The following is a 27,286-nucleotide window of genomic DNA, read 5'->3' as shown; positions in this document are numbered from 1 at the left end:
TCAAAAAGCCTGGTGATTTTTGATTTTTAATAAATGCAGAGCTGAGATGCTGAGTGACGTACACATATGCTAATGATGGCTCGAAGATATCAGTAAAAGCTCTTGAGCTGTCGCACACTAAAGACAGCCCAGAAAAGTTGATGTGATAACCTTTCTTCAGGGACCACTTCAGTCCTGTTGTGCACACAGGGTGCAGAGGTACTTAAGGAGACTCTCATTTCACTTTCATATTAACTGTCAGTCCCCTTGTTTTTGTACTCCTCAAGTATATTGATTCGACACAAGAGTATGGCCTCTGATTGCTTTTTTAAAAATTCTTTTAGACTTTTGAGCCGATGTTGAACGGGAGTGTTAAGTGTTTGTGATGTGAGGTATGATGTCAAAATATGCTTTAAGTAATACAACATTACAACAAATCACATATAAATGAAACTCTCCACCAGCCCTAAGGCCCACTCATATGAGAGAATGGCAACATATGTCTGTTAGTCTTCACAAAATAAGTTCAATGATGTTCTAACTACTTAAAGGACCACTTGTTGGCTGGTGAGCTAACTGCTAACATGATAGGCAGGCAGGACATGCCATTGCTTGTTAGTCACAATAAACTCCCAGAGCTTCTTTCTATTTTCCATGCCTTTTACCATGCTTTGTTGTCAGGATTGTACACTACTTAATTAATTAAAGAATTTGATTAGAGAAAGAAAACACTATCAGAGCTATCAAGTACACTAACTGCTTGCTATCTGTCAGTTAGCAAGCTCACTAGCTTTGTTAGAACAATAAGTTCACACAGTTTATTCAAAAGGTGTATTTTTACCATGAACTTCTGTCTCATATCTGTTGGCAAACCATTCCTCTTCTGTTCATACTCCAACAGAAGATGCGTCAAACAATAATAGTGCAACACAGTTAATAAGCTCATGCATAATAAGGTCATGCATATTATATAAATGGAATATAATATGCATGACTATATTTTCATTAGTGTATAATCAACAAAAAAAATCTATATCGAATAGATTTTGTTATCTTTTATATCTACAGATGCTGTGGGTTGCCTTCTATGGAGTGTGCCATGTTGAACCACCATGTTTCTACAGTAGCCCCAATTGGACAAACCAAATGCTGGCTCTTAATGAGGCGCTCGCGTTTTTGCGTGTTTCGTGGCCAATGTAGTTTCTCCTTCGACCTTGGGAGGGGAGGGTGAAGCAAGGGAGGTGCAGTATGCAACTATAATGATAGATGCCACTAAATTCTTCACACTGTTCCTTTATACAATGTTGTAACCAGGCATTAATCTGGAGATGAAACCTGTAATGTTGTTGATTCAGTAAATGTGTCAACTCTATCCACTATCCTGAGAATGAACAACAATTGTATGGTTCTTCAGCAGGTTAAAACTGACCATTTCTGTATATTGCAGAAGGTGTTGTGATTAACTCTATGACACAATACAGTGTATACCTGGTTCAGCCCAAGAAGAGTTTTTTCCCAGTCTTAGTGGGTCGTCGGAGTCACACACAGATATCACAGACTTTCCATCATACCATTGCTCTATTTATAAGCCTCCCCATACACCAGTTCTACTCTCCAGGGAGGTCATTAATTTGCTTCTCTGTCAGTGGTATGCCCCACAAAAAGTCCATCAAAAATTGCAGGGTGCTTATCTATATGGCTACATTTGCTACACTAGAAATCATAGCTGTGTGAATTCTCATTAGAAACAGAACTCCTTTAATTACTGTGTCATGACAAATTCTGTAAGAAGCCCATAAGACAGATGACCCTCTTATTTTTGTTTCTTGTGTTTTAATTTTAGACAAAATTAAATGATCCTACAACATTTTAGATCTGACGGCTCTGCAAAAATAGGACAAAGCCAACTTATCTTAGTGGCATAGCCCAGTGCCATGCATTAACTCTGAAAGACAATCTACTCAATGCTGCCCAAACACTGTTGATACTCTTTTAATATTCTCCTTCATTATTTTCCTTCAGTTGAAGTGTACATTGATAAGATGTGAGGGACAGAACAAGGTGGAGGACCAGATGTGTCCCAGTGGAGATAAAGTGGTCTGTAGATAAATGTAATACAGTCTGTGACTCCGATAACCCCAGGTTGCTTCAAGTGTGGCTGTTCACTCCCTGCTCCTGCCTCAGCATTTATCAGTGGACTTCAATAGTAGGTTGACCCCTTGACCTGCATGAGCTTATATCGTGCTTTTCATTCCAGGCATAGTGCCACGGTTGCTGTGAAAAGGTGTTTAATGAACTGTCTTGTAAGGAGAAGGTTGTGCTTGCCCATCAGCACTCATCCCTCCTCCCTGTTTCTGCATCACTTTCTTATTTACAGCCATATCTCAGCAGCTTTTTGCTGAGCTAGGGCGCTTTCACTGAATTGGAAAGCCCTGGAGGTGTGAATAGTTCATCTGTAGAAAGATACATCATTTGTCGGGATTTGCATGTTAGAGAGGAGAATGAAGAACCCAAAAAGTATTCCAGTAAGGTAGCAGTGATACCCGACACTTGCATTTAATCCATCTAATTTTATTTACTGAACTTGTCAGTACACTAAATTGGATGGATATAACATTACATAATATCTTACAAATATTTTGGGTGAACCACATAGTTGCATCTATTGGTCTATAACACCAGCCACTGGTCAATGGTTCTTTGTTGAAAGCTCCTCGGAGTGTGTTAGATGTGTTCATTGTTGATTTGTTCAATATTGATCGGTCTGTACATGAATAGGAGTGTTAAAAAAGAGAAAGGGGTTTTCATATGTACATTGTTGAATAATTGTATATTCCTAATATTCTTTGTCACAATTAATGATTTCTTTAGTTCCCCACAGAGACAGATTCTTTGCAGTCAGCTGACTTTAGCAATACATTTCACAGATTTCTGTGCGTTTGCTTTGTGCAGAGCATTACTGTAATGGATACAGAGGAACAAATGCACCAGTTTCTTTGTAGTACACACAAGAGTACATAGAAGCACCACTTTATTTGTTCAGGTTGCTTCTGTGCAAAGCTACATTATTGAAGGCATTAACGTTTTATCTACATTTTCAAAGGACGCAGACCTTCCCATTAAAGTAATGTATGTATGATGTCTGTTTAGTGATGACTAATAAGAAATATTTAGGGAGTTCCTAAACGTTAAAATAATTAAATATTAAAGAACAGACCAAGAAAACAGCAGGTCACCAACCTAATTCTTTACTGTCTTGTCTTTTCTATGATTATTCTTTTCATTTCTTATCTGAATTGTAGATTTAAAGGTGGAGGGCATTGTATGATGTTCAGATTGTATTGACTAGAAGAATTACTAATTGAAAACCAATATTCTATCACAACATGCTGATTTACAGACAGAACTGTTTCAGTCAATGCCAGCAAGGGTGGTTTGGGATGTTCTCTGCATCACAGGAAGGAAATTGATTATGTTTACAAAAGGGTTTCTTTGAGGCCAGTGATGTTGGCTTACCATACTGTAACAGCAGATACTGCTTCTGTTCAGGAGTAACCACAAAGAGCCATCACAAAGCATCACAGACTTTACCAAACATCAAATCACTGTATTCGACCATTCATCTACAGACATTAGACACTTAGAGAAACACAGATCTTCGTGTAAAAGGTAGAGAGTGGGCTTGGCAACACAAGGTTTAGTTTGTTCTCCATTGGAGCTGCACAGGGCTGTGGTTGAAAAAGGCTGCTCTGGGGTCAGAGACACTTACATGAAGTAATTGACCATTTATAGCTGATGGTTAGACAGCTATGTTTGCCAGAAAAACTCTTTGAGGGAGCTTTCAAAGATTCTAAGCAGCAAGTTGGATCTTACTGTGAGAACCAATCCCCCTATTGATGAACACATACAAACAAAAATCACATTCTTTTTATGTAAAATGGCAGTCAGAGCTTCTTTATCTTCCGTAATGTGCCATGGTATTAGGTACGTCCTGCAATAAATCCTACCTCATCAAGGTTAGAATATGGTTTCAATATATAATGCATTTAATCAGTTTGGAGGCTGCAGTTAGTAGTGCCGTTGAACTGTATTACATTATACTGTTTCTACTATTTAGCCTACCCCCATTGTTATAAATGGATCATAATATATTTATGACATTTCACAAGCACATACTCTAATCACTAATATAATTCAATAAACAGAATAAATAAAAATGGATGCTTTTTTCAGCCTTTTTCAGAAACAAGTGATAGCAATATACTGGTGAAATCATTTCCTCAATACATACACTTCAGACTGTATTCATCTGTTTTCTAATGTATACCTCACATAGGAGCTGTTTTATATGTAGACAAAGGAAGGGCAAAAAATGGAATAACATCATAAATATATAATAGCCACTCTGTTGTTAAGTAGCTTCGGCTCCGAGTCCAGGCTCCTTCCTCAACATTTAGGTATGGAACACCTCTACTTATTTTATAAGAAATACACATAGGTACTAGGACCACTGTGTTCATATTCTTTTCAAGTACACTGAAAAACATAAATATAAATATAAATATATATATATATAAATATATGTACACTTAACCAATGCACCAAGAAGAGAAACAGTCTCTCTTGAACAAACTCCCAAATTGCAAAAGGTTTTAGGTTACTGCAGTGCAAAACAAACAAAATTAATGTGCTTAAAGGAGCAGGAAGCAGCCTGGAGTAAGTGTTCCCACATATACGGAACTAAGTTAGATCAAAACTATGTTGTTTGCTGCCTTACAGATTTAAAAGTTGCAGCATAAGGCGTGTAGTCAAATTAATCTTTGATGAGATCAACAGAAAAAAATATTATACACTGCTTCACCTCATCTTCTATATTTGACATCATACTGCCTAGTCCTGCATATAGAATTCTGTGGTGGATGATTTAAGTTTAAAATGTATGCAGGAAATGACAGAATTACCTTACATGCTGCTTTAAATACTAATTTTCCAGTGATAAGAATAATTAAGTCAAAGCCCTATCCTGTTTTGGTTTTTTAAGGTTTGCTGTTGGTGTTTGCATTTCCCTGCTCACACAGTTTTATAAAGAGGTGCTTGAGCCAAGCTTGTTGGTTGATAGAAGTGAGCTCCAATTTCTGCTCTTCACATCAACAACAACACTTGTTTACCTTGTTCACTTGGGACAAGTCTTCACATTACACCCTAGATTCAATTTTGCTTGGCTTTTTATTCCATCTTTGTGAACAAAACAACTGGGCACCAGTGGTCTCTCTGACCTCTATTTGTCTTTAGCCCTCCCTCTAAAATGAGCCATTCTATCCCACCTAGATTCCTTTTTCTTCTGCAGAAACGGCTCACTGATACATTTTACATGTTTACCCAGTTAATAAGGGAAAACTGGCTGGGAAGCTTAATGAATCGAACATGCTCCTTAGACAAACACAAATATTTGAACCAATATATATACTTTCAGATCATTAGCCAGGTACAGAAAACACAGATGTGTATTATTTACATAGATTGTTCATACCTGACAAGTTGGGGAACAGGTAAGATGCAAAATCTGAATCCAAATCCACTGCGTTTGTACTGTAATGGAAACACAGCTGAAAGACATGCTACAATGTAAATTAACTGTATGAAAGTTTATTTAAGGTTCTACATCTATTGAGAATTTTATAGCTGTAATAGCACTTGATTCCAAAATGGTCTTCAAGGGCACCCTCCCCATGGTATGTATACTCTACCTAACCCACATAGCCTAGCCTAGTCTTGTACAGTTTCCCACTATGTGCATGAAAAATGAGGAAGAGAAGAAGATCATGTGCTCACATGTGTGGATTAACACCCACTCAGAGAGACAGTTATTTTGAGTAACTGTTATAATTGTGAGAATCAAAGGCAAAAAAAAAGAAATTCATGGAGGTTCAGTCAGAAAAGTCCAATCATTATTTGATGAAAGAAATGTGTCAATTTCAGTGTTTGCATTTACAGTATTAGAATATTATTCACTGTATTCCAATACACAGAACAACAATAGAAGAACTGGTAAAAATATTCTGTTAAGCGGTCTAAGCTTCCTATTAAAAGATGGCCCATTCTTTTTATTTTTTTTATTTTATATAGACAAACTACAGGGAGTGTCTATCAACAACCATGTGTGGCAGTTTATTAAGCAAGAAATACAGTAATTTATAATACAATATATATAGGGATATTGTATATAAATAACTAGTATAACAGAGTGTTATTTGTGTTTAAGGTACTTTGCCATATGGTTAAATATACGTCAGAGTCTTAGGTTAAGGGTGTCCACAAAACTTCCAAGGTTAAGTGGCTTGAAATTTGATGCCAACATATATTATTGTATACTGAATAAAATGTTTCTTTAAGGGGCTCGTTAGAAGCACAGTCATTATTAATTGACATCACAGTCTCTCTTTCTCTCCCTCCCATCTGGCTTTACCTCATCTCACACGACTTAATGCCTGAAGCAGAATAAGTAGTGGTGAGAACAAGGAGGAAGGAGAAATAGAGAAAAGATTTGGGACATACCCTCTGTAAATGGAGCCGATGATGTAAGTGAGCAAATTCTGAAAGTCGCTCCCTGTGGTCAACCTGCAGGGAATACTTATCTCAATTCCTGGTCCCTTTAGATTGTGACATCTTTACCATTTCAACATAAGATCAATGATGTCACTTTTATAGGTAAAAGGTTGATTCCTTCATTATTGAGTCCATCTTTTCATATTAACAGATGTAACATAAAACACCCTAAGAAGATTAGCTATTCTTCTTTTGTCAGTTAAGTATTACCAACAGTGTTGTACCCATAGAGTTGAGGTCATGCAACATGACTAACATATCAAATGATATCCAGTATCTCACATATGCTCAATTTACATTATTAACACATACATAACAATACAATGTAGTCTATACATGTGCATTTCAGTATAAACTAAGAGTCGACAGCCATGATAGCAGAGAACGAGGCTCTACTTTGAGCTAGATGCTAATATTTGCATGCTAATATGCTCACAATGACAGTTCTAACATTCTGTTGTCACCATCTTTGTTTTGTATTGAAGCATGCTATTATTAGCTAATTACCATTAAACACAAAGTTCATCTAAAGCTGATGGCAATGTCTTCGTTTTCTGGGGGCATTTTGTCATAAACCAATAGACATGACATTTTGACCTGATGATGGCAATAAATTATTATTTTTATTATTATAATTATTATAGTTATTAGGATTAGTCCTCTGCCATCCATGTGTTAAATGTTGAAATATTTTACAAGACAAGACTGTGACCTACTGGTGGCGCTAGAGGAAATATCAGGAGATCAAAGTAATTGAGAGCTGCGCCAAATTTCATTACAATCCAACAGTTCTCAGGATATTTCACTAAAAGACAAAAATATCAACCTGCTGGTGGCAAAACAGGAAAAGAGAAAGGGATCAACAAAGTCAGTAGGATTTAGAGCTGCCCCCAAAAACTTGATGATTCCAGTCATCAGTCGAGTTGACTCACATTTTGTCAGTTGAATCTATGCATTTTTGTTTTTTAGCTTCATAACTGAACACAAAACAATGCAGAAGCAACAGCATGGCAGACTATAAACTTTAAAAACTGAGTCTCAAAATGAACACACACACACACCACAAAACTGACTGTGATGGAAGCACAGAAGAGTGATAGTTAACGGAGGGCAGCGTGACACTGGACAGCGGGTCAGCAGCTACTCTGACGCTCTCTGCTCCGATGAAGACTGTCAGTGAAGTTGTCTGAACCATTTTTTAACCAGACACTGGTACAACCTCCTCTACTGCCGTCCACTGTGACTGACTCTTCGGCTGACAGCTCTGCAGCAGCCCGGCAGCAGAGACACTCTGTGGTGTGCTGGGATTTTATAACTTAACTATGAGCAGAACGCACACTTTCTCTCACTGTGTAGAAATCTGATGTTTTCACATCACATATAACAAAGAACAGCATTCAAATGTGAGGTAGGCTAAAACATGAAACTCATGTAGCCACACTTCCTCCGCTGGAGTCTAGTGTGGTGCTGAACCAAAAAGAAAAAGGAATAAACAGTTCAATCTTTCTATTGAACAACTGACAAAATTCTGAGTCGGGTGTAGGAATCATTCACTCGAGACCATGCATGCCTGTACAAGATTTTATTGCTCTACAGGATTGCTAAAGTTATAGAGATATTTCATTCTGGAGCAAAGTGGTGGTCCAACCAACCAACTGACAGATGGATTGACAGACTGACATTGCCATAGATTCATGCAGCTGGCTAAAAATATTCATCTTAAAGCAATAATAGGCAAGATTGTTTTTTTTTGTTTGTTTGTTTTTCCCAATGATTTTAGGAACCAAACTGATGATCAGTGCTGATTACTTCAGTGTTTTACAGTCACTGTATGAACTCACCCAAAATATTAATAATATAATACACAATACAACTGCTTCTATAAAACTAATCACATCCTGTGCAGCTCCAGAAAAAAATTAAATAAAATTGGGAATACAAATCTTATTTGCTACCAGCACCCCACCCAAACGGAATCAACAAATAGTCTTTTTATTTTGTCTTTGCAAAAACATTTTCTTTACTCAATGGATCCAAATATTGGAAAGTTGGCTATCAAGGTTACAGGTTACTGATGTTAAGAATTATTTTTTTTAATGCAGTCCCACAGTATTACAAAACATATCTTCTGCTACCTTTCCATCACAGAAATATAATAATCTAGAATGAATTTCACGCTCATTATGCAGCACGAAATGGAACTGGTTAAATAAGCCCCGTTTGAAATGAAATACTATAAATGAGGCCATTTGAATGTGTAGGAGACACGTTTCTTTTCTAACATATTTCCCATTGGGTTAGGTTGTATGCTGAGTAAAATGTGATTTGTTGAGAACTCATTATTTTTAATTAGCTCCATCCTGTCTGTCCGACATCACCAGTCTTACTGATAACATTGCTGTCCGTCAAAAAATGTTTGTGCCTGCTGATAATGTTTACGGCTAGTGCCAACAAACTAGAGGCCCAAATAGAAAAGCTTTAATGAACTGGCTTTTGCTGGATTTCTTTAAGGTCATAAATCAGTGATACAGAAGAATGAATCAGGCATATAATTATACAAAAGAGTTGTGAATTGGCCTAGAGGGGGAAAAAAGTCACTGCTGCAGCTTCATTGGTTCAATCCCTGGCTGCTTCTGGTGTGGTTTCATCAAACAAAACTGGAAATGCTCATTGGTGTGAAGCATTGCAATAAATTTAATGTAAAATTCTTCAAGAATTTATGGTTCATATGCAGGAACAACAGGCACCCCAATACACTATGGATGGTTTGTGGACCACTGACCTCATGATGTTTAAGACACTTTTAAGATTGGCCTAGATCGATGAATAAAGTATGAATCTGACATAGCGTGCAAGACTTCTTCTTTCCCAGAAATATTAAATCCATTCATATCCCAAGGCGCTGCTGATAATTTCCCTTTTTCCTTCACTGATGTCTTTTTAACCAGTGCAGAGAAAATGTCTGTTGCCTAGGGAAAGGAGACAGAGGAGGGCACCAGTTCAGTAGTGTTGAATATAAAAGAGATATCCATTGTGTTAACTGCAAATACATCCAGACATTTCATTATATTTCAAATTTATTAATCATCTGTTGTGATTCTCCTAGAGCTCTCATACAAGAGTCTGGCTTTTCTTAGTTTAGTGATACTTGATAAATCACTTAAGATGGAGAGAGTTTTTAATGTCCACATTGAAAAATGTCAATGGTATTTTAAACACACACTTTTTCATGTGGTTCCGAATGCTACTTCAATATAACCAAAGGGAGGATCAGTCAAACCTAACCATTAATTGTACTTTTTATAATGTCCTTTCAAATTTAGTGGTAAACAAGTGCATTATGGTTTATGCAGTGATTCATTAATCACAAATGTCATTCAGTTCAAATCTCACAACATTCTCAACCTTTAGCTGAGACCATTTGCATGTTTAACGCAAGTAATAATTCAATCCGTAATGAGATAATTAATCACAGTTGCCACTGCCCAAATTAAGGATTGCCACAGCTTAACAAACAGAATAAAAACCCTGTGTAGGAAGAGCACAGAGAGCCTTGGAATAGGGGATAAACAATGCCAGGGCCCATCAAATGTTTAATTCAGATGCAACATTCTTCTGTTTTGTTTTGTTTTTGCTAAGGCAAAGTATGAAAAATGAGCTACCTATTTGTGACAAAAGGTTGAAAATGAAATGGAACAGCCCACCCCTGCAAGAATGGGAAATAAATTCTTATCTACTATTGCTTGTCTGTTCTCTTATTCCAGAGATACAAAGATTTATGCAAACTGTAACAGTGCAGAAATGGCTGCTGGCTACTGTTTTCCTCTGCGTTTGGTGTGTGTATGTGTATGTAAGTGTGAGAGAGTGTGCAACTGAATAAATGAACAATGAAAAAAAAAAACAGTTGTGTAGACTGGTTTGTACATCATAACACATCCAGGGCTTTCACAACTGCAAAACTTGTAAATCAGGTCTTGGAACACTGAAAGAGACCTGGGGATGTTTGGTGCCAGAATGCAAACCAATCAGTAAAACTGCTGTTAGGTACAGTGGAAAATGAAGTGGAGCTTACACAACATCGCCCAATTAATCAATTAAGTGCCAAGCCACAAACATGTAAATGTGTTGTTTTCCATAAAAAAAAATTAAGGCACACCAAAGGCCAACATATTTGCTTGTTCTGCTAAAGGATAAGCTCATTCAGATCCCTTTTCCCTATCAGCATATTAACTTAACAATCTAGACATTTCTAGCAACCCTTTTTTGTTTTTAAATTCATATCTCATAACTAAAGACACTGCTAAAACTCGATATGAAACAGAAGGGACAACAGAAACGTGATAAAAATATGAAAACATGAATAAGAATAACAAAAGCTAATATATCACTCTCACTATCATGAAATAGTATTTTACATAATAAAGATGAGTTTCACTCACTTCATATTGAGGCCCTCACTCAATTTTCTCAAAAATGAAACCATGAACTTAAAATTCTTAGCTGTCGTTAATTGAATCCAAAAAATGAATCACAGCAAAAATGTAAAATTAAGATTTAAATTAAGGCCAAAAATGAATCAATAATAAAATGATGTACCTACTTTACAGTAACCAACAGTGAACAGGTGAATGTGTAGCAGCTTATAATGCAGAAAATCTACAGTAAGCAGAAATTAATACCTTAAATGAAAAACGACACAAAAGAACAAGAACTGAGTTCAGCTCATCAGAAGGTAATCTGTAAACATGACTATCACACTTATGCATCGAAACAGCATAGGTGCCAATGAGAGGAAGCAGGGTGTCATTGAGATGTAGCACATTATTTTTAGTTTTTCTTGGTATATTTATGGAATACATAATAATGCTGCCACTATGATTGACTTGTTGGATTGAATGTCTTTTTTTCTTTGCTTGTTTGAATGGGCTGAGCTACTGTATGGAGAGGATATGTGGTTTGCGTAAGTGGAACAATAGAAATGTAGTGAAGTATTCGGCCATTCTTTTGTGAATTCTGACTCTCTTTGATTGTGTGTGTGTGTCTGGGTCTTGAGACTGAGAAACTTTGCTGCAAAAAAGACATAAAACTGTAATGTGAACGCAACATGATTACGTGAGCTCGCTCAGGAATGGTTTTTACAGTTGACTAGGGAAAAATGTTTCTTCTCTGTCATTTCAAATGCAAAAAGATTTATGCAAACAAATATATTTGTATGAAAATATTTTTTTTTATACATGTTTTATTTATTTACTTATTTTTGCAGGGCAGTATGCTCTCAAAACATCCAGTAAAATTATATTGGGGTAACCAACACCCGCAATCATATAATACCTTCACTCATTGGTGTGTATTGTAATTATACTGTATGTGTATCTAAGGCTGTGTCCAAAGTCCCTCATTCACTATTCCCTATGTAACAGGCACTCAATATGTTACTCTACAGTGTGCATAAAACTGAGCTTTAGGACACTAATGACTCATCGTTTTGCAGCATTACTGAACTGTAGTTTTGAATTACTTCCATCCACCAAGTTATCATGAGATAAAAACAAGAATGGAGACATAAAACCCAGGCGCGGTGGTAGTGGTATGAGACATTTTTAGCACATAAATTCAGCTAAAACTATGAATTGTCCTAGCAGGACAACTTACCGTTTGCAAAACTTAGAAGTTATCCATAAATAGTTTACTGTAACTAGCCACAGCAGGGCATTAAAGCCTTGGATTTCTCTATATGCTCAAGTGCATAGGTTGTGTTAGACTACCTCATTGTCCGTTGTTCTAGAAATTTACATTTGATGAATTAAATATTTATATATATTAAATGTGACATATTGTATTGTGGGATTGGTAGCGTTCATGCCATGGACATTTTTACATATTTCACAAATTTTTGGACTAGAATAAAATGTTGGAGGGTAAATATAGTGCAATAGGTAGTACATCGGGTATGATTTCTAACACAGCTTAATTCTTCTAGACACAAACTTCCATGCACACAAAACATCCACATTTTTCAAGTTTATCGCTGTCAAACTGTCAAGTTGTCAGTGGACTTTCACTGTGAACTGAAGCTGGGAGCAGTGCCAAAGTGTTTTAACACAGTGCTTAATGTCTCTGTTTTGCTTACATCCATTGAGAACAATAAATGCATTTGTTGACAGTAATGTCTGACACTTCCTGACTCTGGGACTTTAGACTCTCCTGAATCTATAAAGAATTTAATTTTATTAAGAATACAAAAGTTGAGGTATTTAGACAACGCTGTGCTGCTAGCCAGCTAAACCTGCTGACTGCAGGGAAGGGTAGTCTTGCTTCCATTACCTTTCTACAGAACCCGGGAGGCCTCATGGAGGAAAAAACTAATGTGCTTTTGATTTCATAATTTGTTCTCTCAAATTACTAGTTGGAGCTCTCGATTTAATAATTCATCATTTTGAATCAGTAATTTGTGGTCTTGATTTAATAATGTTTATGGTGTAAGATACCTGCTTTCATGCTCCGTCTTTCATCCTCTCACAACAACTAATCAATTCCTTAATGAAAAATATACAGTATATAGGGTATGTGGCTTCAGTTGGGTGACAAGAAAGACGGAGCCTGAAAACTCTGTGACACCTCCAGTACCTTTCTGTTGATTGGACTAATTTTAGCTTGGCACACTGGCTGCCCTGGCCCCAATTAAAATGTGGTTCATGCAGGAGCAGAGCAAAGCAGAATGGATGAATTGTTAGAAAGAGGATAATACATTAGTTAGAGTTTAGTTTTTAGTTTATAGTAACTAACATGTACCTAAAAGTTTTTTTTACAAACTCTTGAACTAAGCGTTTTCTCAGTACTTCATATGTGATATAGCAGTGTAGTGAGATAGAAATCGGTCAGCTACATGTAATCCAGCCAGAATCAGTGATTACAGCTGGGACATTTCATGCCATGCACTAAAGCTGGCACGTTATTGATAAATAATTACATTACAGTTATCAAATAGCTGGCTGTAAACTGCATTCATTCCTTATCTGATACACTATAAGAGTGTTGAAATGACAATTCCAAAGAGCACACATCAACAAAAATGGGACGTTTACATGCTGTTAGTGCTTCCTGCTGTATGGTTGGAATCTCACAGTGAAAATAGGTTGAAGGGTCCCTGCATTTGTCAAGCTTTCTGAAGAGTTATATATATATTTTATGAAGGACATGTGGCAGGTCAAAGGTGATACTTCCCACTGAAAACAATTGCCAAGAGGCTATTCATCTATTGTAGAGGAAATATTACAGGGTTGTAAACAGTGAACGTTGGAAAACAGGAATTTGATGATACCTTGCAGAAAGGAGTGTCAAAGTTTGATCATTGGCACAAGCATCTGCGTGGAGCTTGTATTGTTCTCTTTAGTCTCACCATATTGATCTTGGTAACAATGGGTTGAAAGATCTCAATGTGCTTTATGACTCAGCAGATTGGTTCTGCAGTTAGTCACTGTGTCAAGCCAAGCTGTAGAGAAAGCAACCTTTTTTACTTGGCAGGAGTGAGGTGTCTTAATGACAAGAACACTGAAACTGTTGAGTTGCTGAAAATAAGGAAGCACATAAAAATTCTCTACCACACAATAGTCTGATCAATCAGTATGCCAGGAAGAGCATTGTTTAACTGAATCTACACTGCGGGGATTCACTGACTGGAGGCTTCACCTTGGATAACATCCAGTGTTATTCAGCTGCTTCTTAATTGAATGGTGAAGACTACACTGTGTGCCTGTAGGTGCTGGCGAGTCAGCCATTTGGCTTTCTCGGGCTCCTGTGAGAGCAAACACAATAACTACATTTGCTTCTAACTGAACGTGAAAACCAGGTGAAAAACATTTCAGTAAATTAAAAGCTACAGCACCAGAATTGGGGTTACTTGAACAGTTTTTTTTACTGACAGGTGGAATTGACCCTTAACTAAGCCAAACCCCTCTTAGTTACTGTTGCTACACCTGTCAAGCTTTCCATTGTAACTTGAAACAACTGATCTTTAATTTTAAACAGAGGTAAACAGAAGTTGGCTTTGACTTGTAGCCAAGGACTGTTGATTTTGTCAGCTAAAATCTACAATCTTCATAAAAAATTACAAAGACTGTCCGTCATTTTGACAGTTTAACACTGAGGGCAATTTACTGTAATTCACATGCAAGACTGTCAATAACAACATGTAAACCACCTGCAGTAGACCCTACTGTCCAGTTGATGGTGAGTGTGTATATTAATTAGCTATTGCTTAGTAGTCTTGTCTGTGATCTCACATGCATGACCTCCTTGTCTAGCTGGCATTAGACACTGCATTGGTTTGGTATATCTCTACATAGCAAAGTGTCAGACCAGCTGAGTGCCCAAAGTTTATTTAGAAAGCCCAATAATTGTGATTTGGTTGACAAACGAGTAATACTGATAATGTATATCAGCACAGTTGTTGTCTCAGTTCATCTTTTCTCTCCATGCCCTAATAAATGTTCTGTATATTAAATGTTATTGTGATTGTGTTATAATTGAAAACAGGCTATATCTCATCATTAAAAGATTATATTAAAATGATGGGTAGTAATATATTATGACTACATTTTATAGAGAAATCCAAAGCTTTACTGGCCTGCTGTAGCTAGTTACAGTAAACTATGACTGGATAACTTCTAAGTTTTGCAAACAGTGAGTTGTCATCGTTGGAAAATTCATAGTTTTAGCTGAATCTTTGTGCTAAAAATGTCACATACCACTACCACCATTTTATATCTCAATTCTCTGTTTTACAACTTCAGATGAAATATCACACACCTCACACACAGTAACAAAAGTCCTGCAAAACTTTTTCTTTCTGTTTTCATAGATTAAAAATATACTGCTAATATATTTGCATAAAGTATTTACTGAAACATTTCCAAAGCCTGACGAAAGCTTTTGATTTTTCTTCCCCAGCAAACAGTACAGATGTATAATATTTCTGTACAGTTCTAATGAGCATCATTACTCCTGCATTGATGCAGTGCCAAATGAGCTCATTGAATTTTTAAAAAGGCACAGTTATTTAAAGCAAGTGATTTGAACATTAAATCTGCATCAAAAATCTGCTTGAGACTCACATCACAGCAATTAAGCATATTTCCCAAGCCCATTAGCAATTAAATGGATAGTTCTGGGGTGAGGGGGTGCAGATTAAAGCGGTTCTATAAACTTGGGAGGGAAACACAATGTATTGGTATACTCTGTGAAGGGATAGGGTCACAAAGAGCTTATATTGGAGGACAGGAAGCTCAGCTGCTTTACTCTCAGCCTGAACAGATGGTGAATGCACACAGCATCACTAAAATGAAGCCATGAAAACATTTTTGAACAACCTCCTAAGATCTTTAGCACTGAATCTGGCTGCGAGTATAGTGAGCCATCCTGAATTCAGTTGCACTGTGCAGCTTTTATACATCGAACCCCTGCCAAGATATTCTCTCCTTGCTTGCATATGGCACATTCACTTTTCACAACACATCACATCTTTATTTTTCTTCCCAATCCCTCTTTCTTTTGATTCTCTAGAGAGAGATCAGAGGAGGCCTTTGCTGAGGAATTTAATTTCTTGAGTCAATGCTAAGAAGTGACTGTGTTCTATTAGAGGAAGCACACTGTTCAGGACTATTGCTGTAGTCCAGTGAGCAAGAAATCTCGCCAACACAAACATGATAAGCTCTGCCTGTCCCGGTTCTTGACAGAATGCTGAAATTGTGTGATTGTTACAGCGGTGAAAATCCCTCAGGTGAAAAATACAACACAGGGTAGCTTCACTGCAGCTCCCACTTATTTGGCAGATATGGGACTAGACACGTCACGGCAGCACCACAATACATGACAGCAGAAAAATTAAAAACACAAAAAAGAGAGAAAGATATTTAAAAACCAAGGCGAAAAAACATTTTTTAAAGTACTGCATGATTTTTCTGACATACCACGATCAATTACTAAGCCCAGTCTCTATTGCAACTGAACTGAATTTTACAACACACATTTCAACCTCTAACAAAGTATTCTGTGTCATCAGCCTTTTTGAAAAAATATTTTGAATGGTTATTATAAGCTAATAATAGGCGCAGAACAAGTAGGTACAGTCATGCTGTTATATGTGTTTATTAAAAGCCCCTCTTGGAGAGTTTATAATGCTGAGGAAATTACGTGCATTTTTATACATGTGGTATCACCACATATTTTATTCCAAAGAACATACTGTGCTTACTTTGCAAAATTAACAAATATAAGCACATCTATCACTCTGACACATAAATTGAGGAGTGAATTATAGGCGCAAATGGATAAAAGGCAAATTTTCACTCTGCTGCTATGTGCGAGAATGCTGGAATAATCTAAAAAGAGACATGATTAACACCTTTCAAACACCTTTGCACAACACTTTAATTTCAGTCTGCTAGATACCGCCTTATGACGTCAAAGCAGTCCAAAAAAACAGATTCACACTTTTACCACTTCCAAGAAGGAGAGAAACACTGATGTAAAGGGTGGAAAGTTCGGCATAGGCAGACGTAAAGTGAGCAAACTTAGGGGTCAGGTGCACTGCTGCCTGCTGTTACCGCCAGGTGTTAAATCAACAAGTCAGCTGACTGCTACCAGTCCGCAGGGTGCAGACTCAATGGATGCCACAGACCCTGTCAATGTCTGTGTCTCTAAGTGCATCCCAGAGGAACATGTGCATGAAGCATGTCAGCCTCCAACATCAGTGTCATTCAGTGCTCACAGTTCATGAAGCAGTGCAATTTGCACAAGCAATTCTTGCACACAACAAGATGACCGACGCAGAAATGTTGTGTGGACATAGCATGGCGCGATGATCTGGGACAACTGAAAGCCATCAGTCCAGGGGGGCTGACATGCAACATGCACATGGTCCATTAGTGCATACATAGATTTTTCTTTTCGGCCTTCTTTCTTCTTTGAAATAGAATTGAGTTAACAAGGCTTTTGACTGGCATGCTTGCCAGTCATTACCAATAAAGCAAGGCCTGCACTGAAGCACAATGCTAAAATATTACATTAACATGAAACAATAGGACATATTTTACAGGAATTCATTACTTCTGCATTCTGCTTTATTTGTGCACTTGCTGCCCCTGTTCTGGCTTTACGCAGTGGAACCTTGTGGCAAAAAGAAAGTCAGTGTTGAGTTACATGAGTTGTTAGGAGCTGTAGGTCATGGGTCCAGATGGAACAGCTGTGCTCCTAACACAGACTACAGCTACAAGCAGGGAGCACTGTAGTCGCGGGATCAGTGCAGTGCTACAGCTGACTACATCAAAGGCCTCTGCTGTGGGAAGTGAGGGAGAGAGGAAGGGACAATATCACTTCCACAGCGGTCTGTCTGCAGTCAGTGGAGCAAATATTGGTAAGACTGTTGGTAGGTAAAGTTAACTTTGATGTAGCACTGAGTGTAAACACTGGGTGGATAGGTAACTTTTTTCCTCCACAACATACCATTTTTAATTTCAAATTTAGATTTGTAAAAAGCAGATATATAAAAATAAAGTCACACATCTTCTAAGCTTTACGAAAATAATGTTTGCAGGTTTCAAAGTGTTTTTCAGTGTCATATTCAGCTTATCCCTCCATCCACACATCCCTCCATCACAGTAAGGATGCTCAAAGGTGACAGCATTTGTCAAAATCCCCAGAGCAGAGGTGCCAAGACAAACAGTATTTGGAAAGGATGAGCAATTTTTCATTCATGTGTCAGTCATCACATGAAAAGGCACAAAGTCAACTATTTTGATAGTTACAGTCATTACAATTCAAATATTATTGAAAGAATTCAGAAAAAACACATAACTTCTAGTATATGGTGGTTAAGGTTAGGCTTTCTCTACATTGTGGAAATGGGAATCAAATGATCTCAAAAACAAAAGAAATACTCCCATTTATTTCATTTGCCAACATTATGTTATTTTGTTTGTATATTACTTTCAGTGTTTTCACTGTAAAGTTTTTTATTTCTTAAACTAAGACCTTTTTAAAAGGCATGAGTTGCTTGAGGACAAGTAGTGTACTTTAAAACTGGGCTGGTTCATACACATTAAAAGATGCTCACCCAGTGAGTCATGTGCAGTCAAATTCTATTCTAGTTTGAAGCAGCTGTCACTCTGCCTTCTACTGCCTGAATTTATCAACCATGGGGAATCAGGACAAAAAAATGGATCAGCATAAAAAGTGTGTCCATATTTGAAGTTAAACCATGAAATACATTATTGAATGTCATAAATTCTGGTCAGTTAGCTTCCTAACTGTGCCGCACAGAAGCCATAGGAAGATCACAGAAGCTATGACAGCCATAAATCTGAAATAACTTGAGCAAGCAAAAGTTGAGAGATTACATACCAACTAAGAGTTTTCCTGCTTCTGTTGTGAAACTAAGAACAGAGGGAGTTAAACCTTTTATAACAGCAGCATGTAAAGACAAACAGAACTCTTAAAACTGCACTCGCCATCTGTAGCTGTTTTTACATCTCACAAAGGATTTATCAAAAAAATACTTCATTCAAAGATTATCTTCAATTCAAGTCCAATAAATTTGATCTTCTACCCTATTGGGTTATCCCTCAACTTCTGACCTTATTGGGTTCTACTTGTATTCAAACTGTTTGAGCTAACACAATAAAGTTATATTATATTTAAAGTTTTCTTTCCATTAAACAATAGTGGATGTGTGTCTTCTGACACTGGGTATTATTGAAGCTCTCAGAGGCAGATTGTCTTTTGCTTATATGTTTTTCAACAAATAAATCTCACATTATATTAGTGACAAAGTGTGAATTCACATACAGATTAGTGCTGCTTGACTGCTCAGAAAGTACTGTAGCTAAGCCGGTGATCACCAGAACTATTTAAAGCAACAGTGTGCCAACTGAAGAGGGTGAATAACAACCATGGAGCAGTTGAGATTTCAGCAGATGTTACACTGTAGATGATAGAGACTGCAACAAACCTTCCTTCTGTACAGATAATTAATTTACGCAAAGTATATTATCCACAGTGTGTAACCATATCTCTTGCACTCTCCTTCTGCCTCTCTCATAGATCCCTCAGGTGAGCTATGCCTCCACGGCACCGGAGCTGAGTGATAACACCCGCTACGATTTCTTCTCCCGGGTGGTGCCTCCGGACACCTACCAGGCCCAGGCCATGGTGGACATCGTCAAAGCCATGCGCTGGAATTACGTCTCCACGGTAGCCTCTGAGGGAAACTACGGAGAAAGTGGGGTTGATGCGTTCATTCAAAAGTCTCGAGAGGACGGTGAGTCTCTCTTCAAACATTCCTACAAGCATCCCAGAGTTTTTTTAGACTGACTTGACAGTGGTTCATCTTGTGAAAGACTTTCAGTGTGATTGGACAATAATTGGAATAATGTGACATAACTAAATAGGTTAATACAATAATAACTTGTACAGGCAACTGTGGGTCAAGTACAGAATTCAGTTCATTTGAATGGGAGCACCAAAATCAAAGCCTTCCCTTTTGAAAGACGCAAATTTTCCCTGTCACCTAATGGCAAACTGCTTTTTTCAGTGCTGACCTATGTCGGGGTGATAACACATCCTGCTCATGTTATCACACCGACATAGCTCATCCTGAGGGAGCCAGCTTCTGTTGCACTATAAAGACAACTTGCAAAGACAATGGACCTCTTGGGACAACAAGGACTTAAAAGTATTCTTTGCTTCAACTGTTTGACAATGTTCTGGAGAGGTTTATTTATTTTTTATTAAACAGAGACTCTTGGGTATGAGTAATGCTAAAATCTGAATTATTTTCCTGAAATCTGACTTGAGTGCCCAACTCTTATCCCCAGGGAATACTTGTATCTGCTACACAAGTGTATATAGTAGATGCAATTGAAGGGAATTGAATTGGATTTTCTGATATTGAGAAGCAGTGATAGTGTGAAAGTGAGGCTGCAGAGCTCGCCGGGGGCAACATAAGGAGTTGGCATTGTACAGTGCTGGGAATACAGTAATTTTGGCACAGGAAGCTGCCAGTACACGCTCGATCTGACCCTTGACCCTTTCTGAAGCAGAATGTAATCACTACCGACATGTCCAGTACTCTCTGTGCCACAGCATCCCTTTCCATCCTGCCAGCTCTAAGCTGCTGCCCATCATCAGTCGTACTGGAGTAACCCCAGCAGCAGATTACTCCTGCAGAGTCCTCCATTCTGTCCAGCTCAGCTACCTATTTGCCTAACAGTCCATGCAAAGGGAAATCAAAACCCAACATGACAATTCCAGTATGATTTGAGCTTATTCTCTTTTTTTGAAAACATTCTTGAACTTTTCCCCCCTACTTTTAAATATACTGGTGTTAATGCTAATTAAGGCCAAACCCTGCATATTAATTTAAATATTTTGGTATGAGCCTCAGCTCTTTAGAATCCCCAAAATCCCATAAAAAGAACAGACGCAAAGAGGAGAAAACCTCTGGGTACTTAATGGCAGAAACGGCCTCTACTGCCAGTGTAAACAACAGAGGTTTTAAAAACATCAAAATAATACTTTTTTTATTAGGTAGAAAGGGTATTCAAATATTTCTTAGGCATTAAGGGATCTGCTGGTCTCTTAGGCTCAAAATTTCTCACTCTGATCCAGATGAAGAATCCCTACAGGTGCCTCCTATCCACACTAACACACCCACCTTTCATTAAATCAAGCCCTAACTGAGTCATGAATGCTTAAAGCCCTGCAAACCTCTCTTTATTCCACTTTTTTTCGGTCTCCAGATACAGAGATTACACTTTTTTATTATTATCATAATTTTTTTTGCATTTAGTGATGTCATTTCACATCAGGTGTCATGTCCAGCTTCTAGTTTTGAATGTCTTAACAAAGAAAGTCAAACATCTGTCTGAGGTGGTTTCTAAAAGCCATATACTACTGAATTTGTTCAGGAAACTTGAAGGGAGACCAACAGAAGACTTGTTTTGACCAACGCTCTCAAATTCTAGTGCCACAATAAAAGACAATCGAAAAATGTAAACCACGCAGGCAAAATCATTGTTTAGAAACGAAAGCTCCATTCTTTTCACTGCCTTTCAATTGTAAACAAGAATTCAGACAAGTATCTGTCAAGTCAGCCTGTAGGCAGCTCCTTTAAGTCTTTCGACTACTGTATGGGTGATTTTTTTCTAAAAAAGTCTGATTTCTACATGTGGGAGTATTGTATGATTTCTATGGGTTCTCCTCCAATTCAGGCGGTGATTGATTATATGAGAGAGACAGAGGACAAGCAGGCAACTCTGTCAAAACCAAAACCACAGGTATTTGGCTGCTAAATGGGTTTTGCAGTTGTCTGCTCACATAATAAAACAGCCAGATCAGAACCGGCCAAATGTTCTATCTCATTAAGCAGCCAAAGGCCATACTGAGCAGCAGTCTCACCCACCTAATGTCACAGTGGCCCCATTTTTACCATGCTGCTTTATGTGGAGGAAAACTGATTTTTGAATGGCAGATTTGGGTATGTTGAAGTAAGATAGAAATAATATGGATTTATGGGACAAAACTTCATATTTGAGCACTTCTGTGCTCAATTTCTTAGTTTGTGAAAAAAAAAATCACAATTTCTTTCAATTTACGATTTTGTTACTGGTATTTGATTGGTGTAATATCTGTGTGTGTAGGCCTGAAATACAGTTCATCACATCTGTAAATTGAGCACTTCATACATTACTCTATGTCTCCTTTCCTTGTTGTGATTTGAATCATGAGGCAACCTACCTTAGTAATCTGGTCATTTACCATCACCACATCTACCCATGAAGGAGACACAGCAGAGTCAACTACTGCTAGCTAGGCACCCTCCTTTCAATAATGCTGGGCCAACACAACACAGACATAACATCTAAATAACATCTAGGAAGCTCGGCTACTACCACTGTAGCCTCCACTTTCAGAGTGGAGATTCTACTTTCCAAATGTTGACTGTTGTAAAGGGACAGATGTCTTAAAGCACAGTTAATGACCAATACTATGTGGGCTTGTTGAAGAAGGGGAGAACATGTCTCTGTTTATATGCATGATGGTCTTTCGGCAGTAGCTCGCCATGGAAGGTGACAGCAGAACATATTTCCTTACACAAAAAGTGATGGATTTTACTTCTACTTTAGGGTCTTTGTCTTTGAGATTAGTTTATTTGTTTTTGGGAAACAGATCTACGGAGAAACAGATTGCTGTGTTGACCCACAGACCATATGCTGATGAGGTCCTAATGTCAACATATTGCAGCTGGTGTTTCTGTGGTAACTTTCAGTTATATTTCCAGCAGAGTCCACAGCTAGTCTTAAGCTCATAAACGGACATCATGACATTTTTAATTTGGCCTTTTCTTCACAGCGCCCTGCAGTTTAGTGTTTCTGTTTAATGAAAGCTAGAGGGCCAATGTAAAAATTTCTCCCATAATATGACCAAAAAAAAGGGGGACAGAGTAATCAAAATATCAAAAGTAGTCCGGCCATTCAAGTATCTATTTAATTTTGAATGTCCATTTGCTTCCTGGCAAAAGAGAATAGAATGCAAAGCTGAATGTTTGACATTCACTAGAGTACAGCCTTAGAGGCAGATTTTTTGGGGGGTCTCGGGATGGTGGTGGTGATGGTGGTGTAGGCTATAAGGTGTTAGATGTTAGATGACACAAGGTCCTGCTGGCGAGTGAATCTGATATGATTTGATCCTGGCTCACTGGTCTTTCAAGTGGAAACTGAATTAAACTGGAAAGTATTTGATCAGACTGGCTGGAGTGGAGTATCTGTGCCATGGAGCGGAAACTGTTTGACACTGGGGCCGTTGATATCTCAAAGGAGGTTACAAATAACCTTTAGTGTTTCTGTGAGAGCAAGCATGAACTGGAGCTGAAAAGAGTGAGAATAACAATTAAGACAATTGAGGGGGATGGCATGCTTCTGCTTAGATGACTTTGTCTAGAACAAGGTTAAGTTGAGTTAAAAGATCATGCTGAAAATGAATGAATGAATGAAAGTTTTGTTCCCTCTAAATACAGCATGCTTGTAGTTATCAGCAACAATGTGTAACCATGTTCTAACTCAAAATGAAGACGTGTTTTTGACAGAGTTCCAATAATCCTGATAGAGCTTGTTCTGCAGTGTTCATTTTAGAAATCTTTTCACACCCATCTAACAGCCAGACTTCCTTAACTATGTATGAAGCTCTTAAATCCAATTGTAGCAGCAAATCTGTTCTTCAGCGGCGACAAATCAAAGCATAACAAAGCAGTGGTGCATTAGCGTCAACACATGTCATTTAGAAGGTGAATCATCATCTCTATTTTTTTTCAGCTAAGCTTTTCACTGGATTTCTTTCTGGATGCTACTTTGGATTTTCTTAAATTTCACTGACCTCAAAATTTGTCTTGAATAAGAAATAAACATATTTTCTATGAATAAAAAAAGCATGATTCCTGTGGATATTTTGTCAGCAGGAAATGCTTTGTACTATTCTAAACACTTGGGAGATGTGCAATCTGTGAAGAGGAGAACTTAATTTTTACTTTGTTGCCATGTTTGACTGGGAATTTTGGCATCCACTGCTCTTTTTCTTTTCTTTCATAGGAGCTTTGTGAAAGTCTGCAGACTAGTCTATTTTGACTGTGGAACGACAAATCAGTTTTCTTCCTACTGAGATTAAGCATAATATGTTGCATTGTAAAATACAGTAAGTAAACTGTTTGTAGGTCATAACAAGACTAAGTTTGTACAGCCATATTAGTGCCCATACTAGACTCTAATTGCTCATACAGTTACAGTATAAATAAAAGTCTGAGGATCACCAGAGGGCCCCCTAATAGTCGACTTAGTTGTTAGTTGATGAGAAGAGTCTTATTCGACGCACTTTTCATTGGTCAGGAACTGTGCCTTGTCACCGGGACAAAAGTATCAGGAGATTATTGCGACACAGACCTTTTCTCTTGTAACACAGGGAGTCACTTACCGGTGTGCTGTTGCATATGCTAACTGTACTAGCTGCTGCCACAAGCTAGTTAGCGGTCCAATTAGCTGACTGTACCCAGACTGGGAGCTCAAAGGAGAGGTGGAGTCAATAGCATAGGAGCGGGGGACCCAGCACGGAATACTACCAAGGGGCGAATGTACGACAGAACTCATTTCAGATTCATTAGTGCTTTTTCAATTATCTTTTAACAGGTGGCTGTTTAAATATATATATATATATATATATATATATTTAAATTATTAAAGTTGACTAGGAAAATCTTTAGTCTGGGGCAACCCTAATGACAATCCAATAGTTGTTATGGCCCAAAGTGGTCAACCAACAAAGTGACCAGCCATCAGACTAATGTTCCTATAGCCACGGTGTCTACTTTTGTAAACATGGTGATTGTGCACTACATAGATGAGCATGGTTTCAAAATTGTGCATTTTTTTATGTCACTGGTTATATTTTGTTGTTAAAAACAATTCACAGTGTTTGCAAAAGGACACCACGTAGAAAATAGTGTAGTCATACCAAAACTGTATTCTCAAAATTATAAAGTCAGAGGAAGAAAGCTTTTGCTTATTCACTTGTTTATTTCCACTGGAAGAGGACATAGCAGATCCAGTCTAGATCTCAGCAGTTAATATGCAGAAGAGGGAAGAGAGGCATAAATGTTTAATGATAGCTTCACATAGTACAGAACCTCTTTGCATTTGTCTGTGTCTGTGTGTGTGTGTGTGTGTGTGTGTGTGTGTGTATATCAGCCCCTGATTTTAGATATGCTGAATAGTATCATCATGAGGACCATCTCTTAAATGGCAATACAGCAATTTCATCTATAGTTGCTGGACTGTCACTGAAATGTTCCACCTTCGAGATGCGGAACTGTCTTTAAAAAGCTGGGTCATTCCCATTGTATAACAACATCTATCAAACCACCCCTTGGGATTAAAGCTGGAGTATCATTATAGAAAATGATTACAAGAAAAGAGGGATGAAACTGTTTTTCAGTTCAATGTCTTGCTGCCGTCACCCCTGAAATGCAAGACTGTCCTTGATGCACAAGTCTTTGCTCTCTCAGTAGATTTCTTTCTGTTTATTCTTCTCTCTGAAAAGCTACGGTGCCTCCAGTGTCCTTATTAGAGAGCGTACGGTCCTCTGCCGTAATGGAGGCTGACACTCCATGTCATTTTATTCTCACCTTGTGAAAAGTAGTGTGATTTTTTTTCAGTGGATATTGCACACCTTCCCACTGTATCCCTGTATGTAATCAAATTTAGTGGATTTTATGGAGTCCGGTGGTGACACTTTTTAAAAAGAAAGTATTGGAAGAATTTATCTCAGGCAGACCTGTAAAATGAAACCTCAAAAATCTGTTGTTTGTTGGTGTGCTTTAATTTTCCCAAATCTGCACACTGACACTTATTATAATATTTCCATCAAAGATTAGTTGATGGATAATTTCAAATTGTAATTAATCAGATTTTTTTTTTCTTAAATGACAGTTGAGGCGGCGGAGGAGGGCGCGTGGATAGCACACAGCAGCACAGGGATGACAGGGAGATTATGCAAATGTTAGAAATGAGGGTTGCGTACTGCACCCTTTGTCATGAGGGAAATGTCAAGAGGGATGATTTGAATACTCATTAACCTGAAATGCCTTGTGAAAAATGTTGTCTGAAGAAGAGTTTTCAGTAATATTGTTAAATGTTTTGTATGGGCATTATACAAAATGACTTATTATGTAACTACACGTCATGAGCATATGATACTGTGGCAATTATTAACATATTACAATGATTAAGACAAAGCATTATAGTGTAATTAATTGATTTCATGTTTTCCTTATTCTGCCACGATTTTAAAAAATGACCCCAGCAATTTAATAAATAATGTGTTAGCATTATGCAGATTTGCAGCTTAAACAGTATTTCCATTCTAACATACTTTCTGTGAATACTCTGTGTGAAAGAAAGAAAGGAGGGAAGGAAGGAATAAGGAGAGGAGGGAAGGTAGGAGTTCATGTCCCCGTGGTTCAACATGTCAGGAACAGGAAATCCCTGTCTGGGCTCAGACAGCTGCTCCTCCTGCTTCAAGCCTCATTGAGTCCTGATGAATGCTATGTTGGGCTTCTGAGGGTTAAAGGAGATATTAGGTGAATTTACTTTGTGCAACCACCTGTATCTTTGGTATTACCCCAGCACCGATCACCTTCTGACATTATTCATAAAACTGCACAGCCATCCAGCAGCAAAAGACACCAGGTAGAGTGGTGAGAAATGTAGGATGTATATATTGTATGCCACAGAGCACTTCACATGTTCAACAGCTATATATTGATACAACAAACAAGCAAGAAATGTAATAATTCAGACATGTGCATCACAACAAAAGCAAACATCTGAATTTGCATGATGCATTTTTTCGGGACACTAACACCCTTCATATATACGTTTCGTTATGACTTTCACAAATATAGAAAATAAGAAATTTACTGAACCAATACAGCAACATTTTGATTGTATTTCTTCTTTCAGTATCTCCACTTCAGTTACATTGTCATACTGCTCTGCCCGTTTACTACTTTTCTATTTTCCATTGTTCATTACCTTGTTTGATTAGCAATTTGCAGCATTTCGTGAATGGTTTCATATCTTTAAAACTGTCACAGCTACAT

The 27,286-nt window shown here is 37.7% G+C and overlaps 1 protein-coding gene across 1 annotated transcript in view; it reads left to right on the top strand.

Moving 5' to 3' along the window:
- Positions 1 to 27,286, top strand: part of LOC127377611 (metabotropic glutamate receptor 4-like) — a 169,081-nt gene that overhangs the window by 93,375 nt on the left and 48,420 nt on the right. The window contains exon 3 of the mRNA XM_051425678.1: positions 19,684 to 19,900. Within this exon, the coding sequence (XP_051281638.1) occupies positions 19,684 to 19,900 (217 nt within the window). The remainder of the gene's footprint in view (positions 1 to 19,683; positions 19,901 to 27,286) is intronic.

This window comes from Dicentrarchus labrax, unplaced genomic scaffold (genome assembly GCF_905237075.1).
Source record: "Dicentrarchus labrax unplaced genomic scaffold, dlabrax2021, whole genome shotgun sequence".
NCBI lineage: Eukaryota > Metazoa > Chordata > Actinopteri > Moronidae > Dicentrarchus > Dicentrarchus labrax.
The sequence above is the reverse complement of the archived record's forward strand: the minus strand, read 5'-3'. Positions and strand labels throughout refer to the sequence as shown.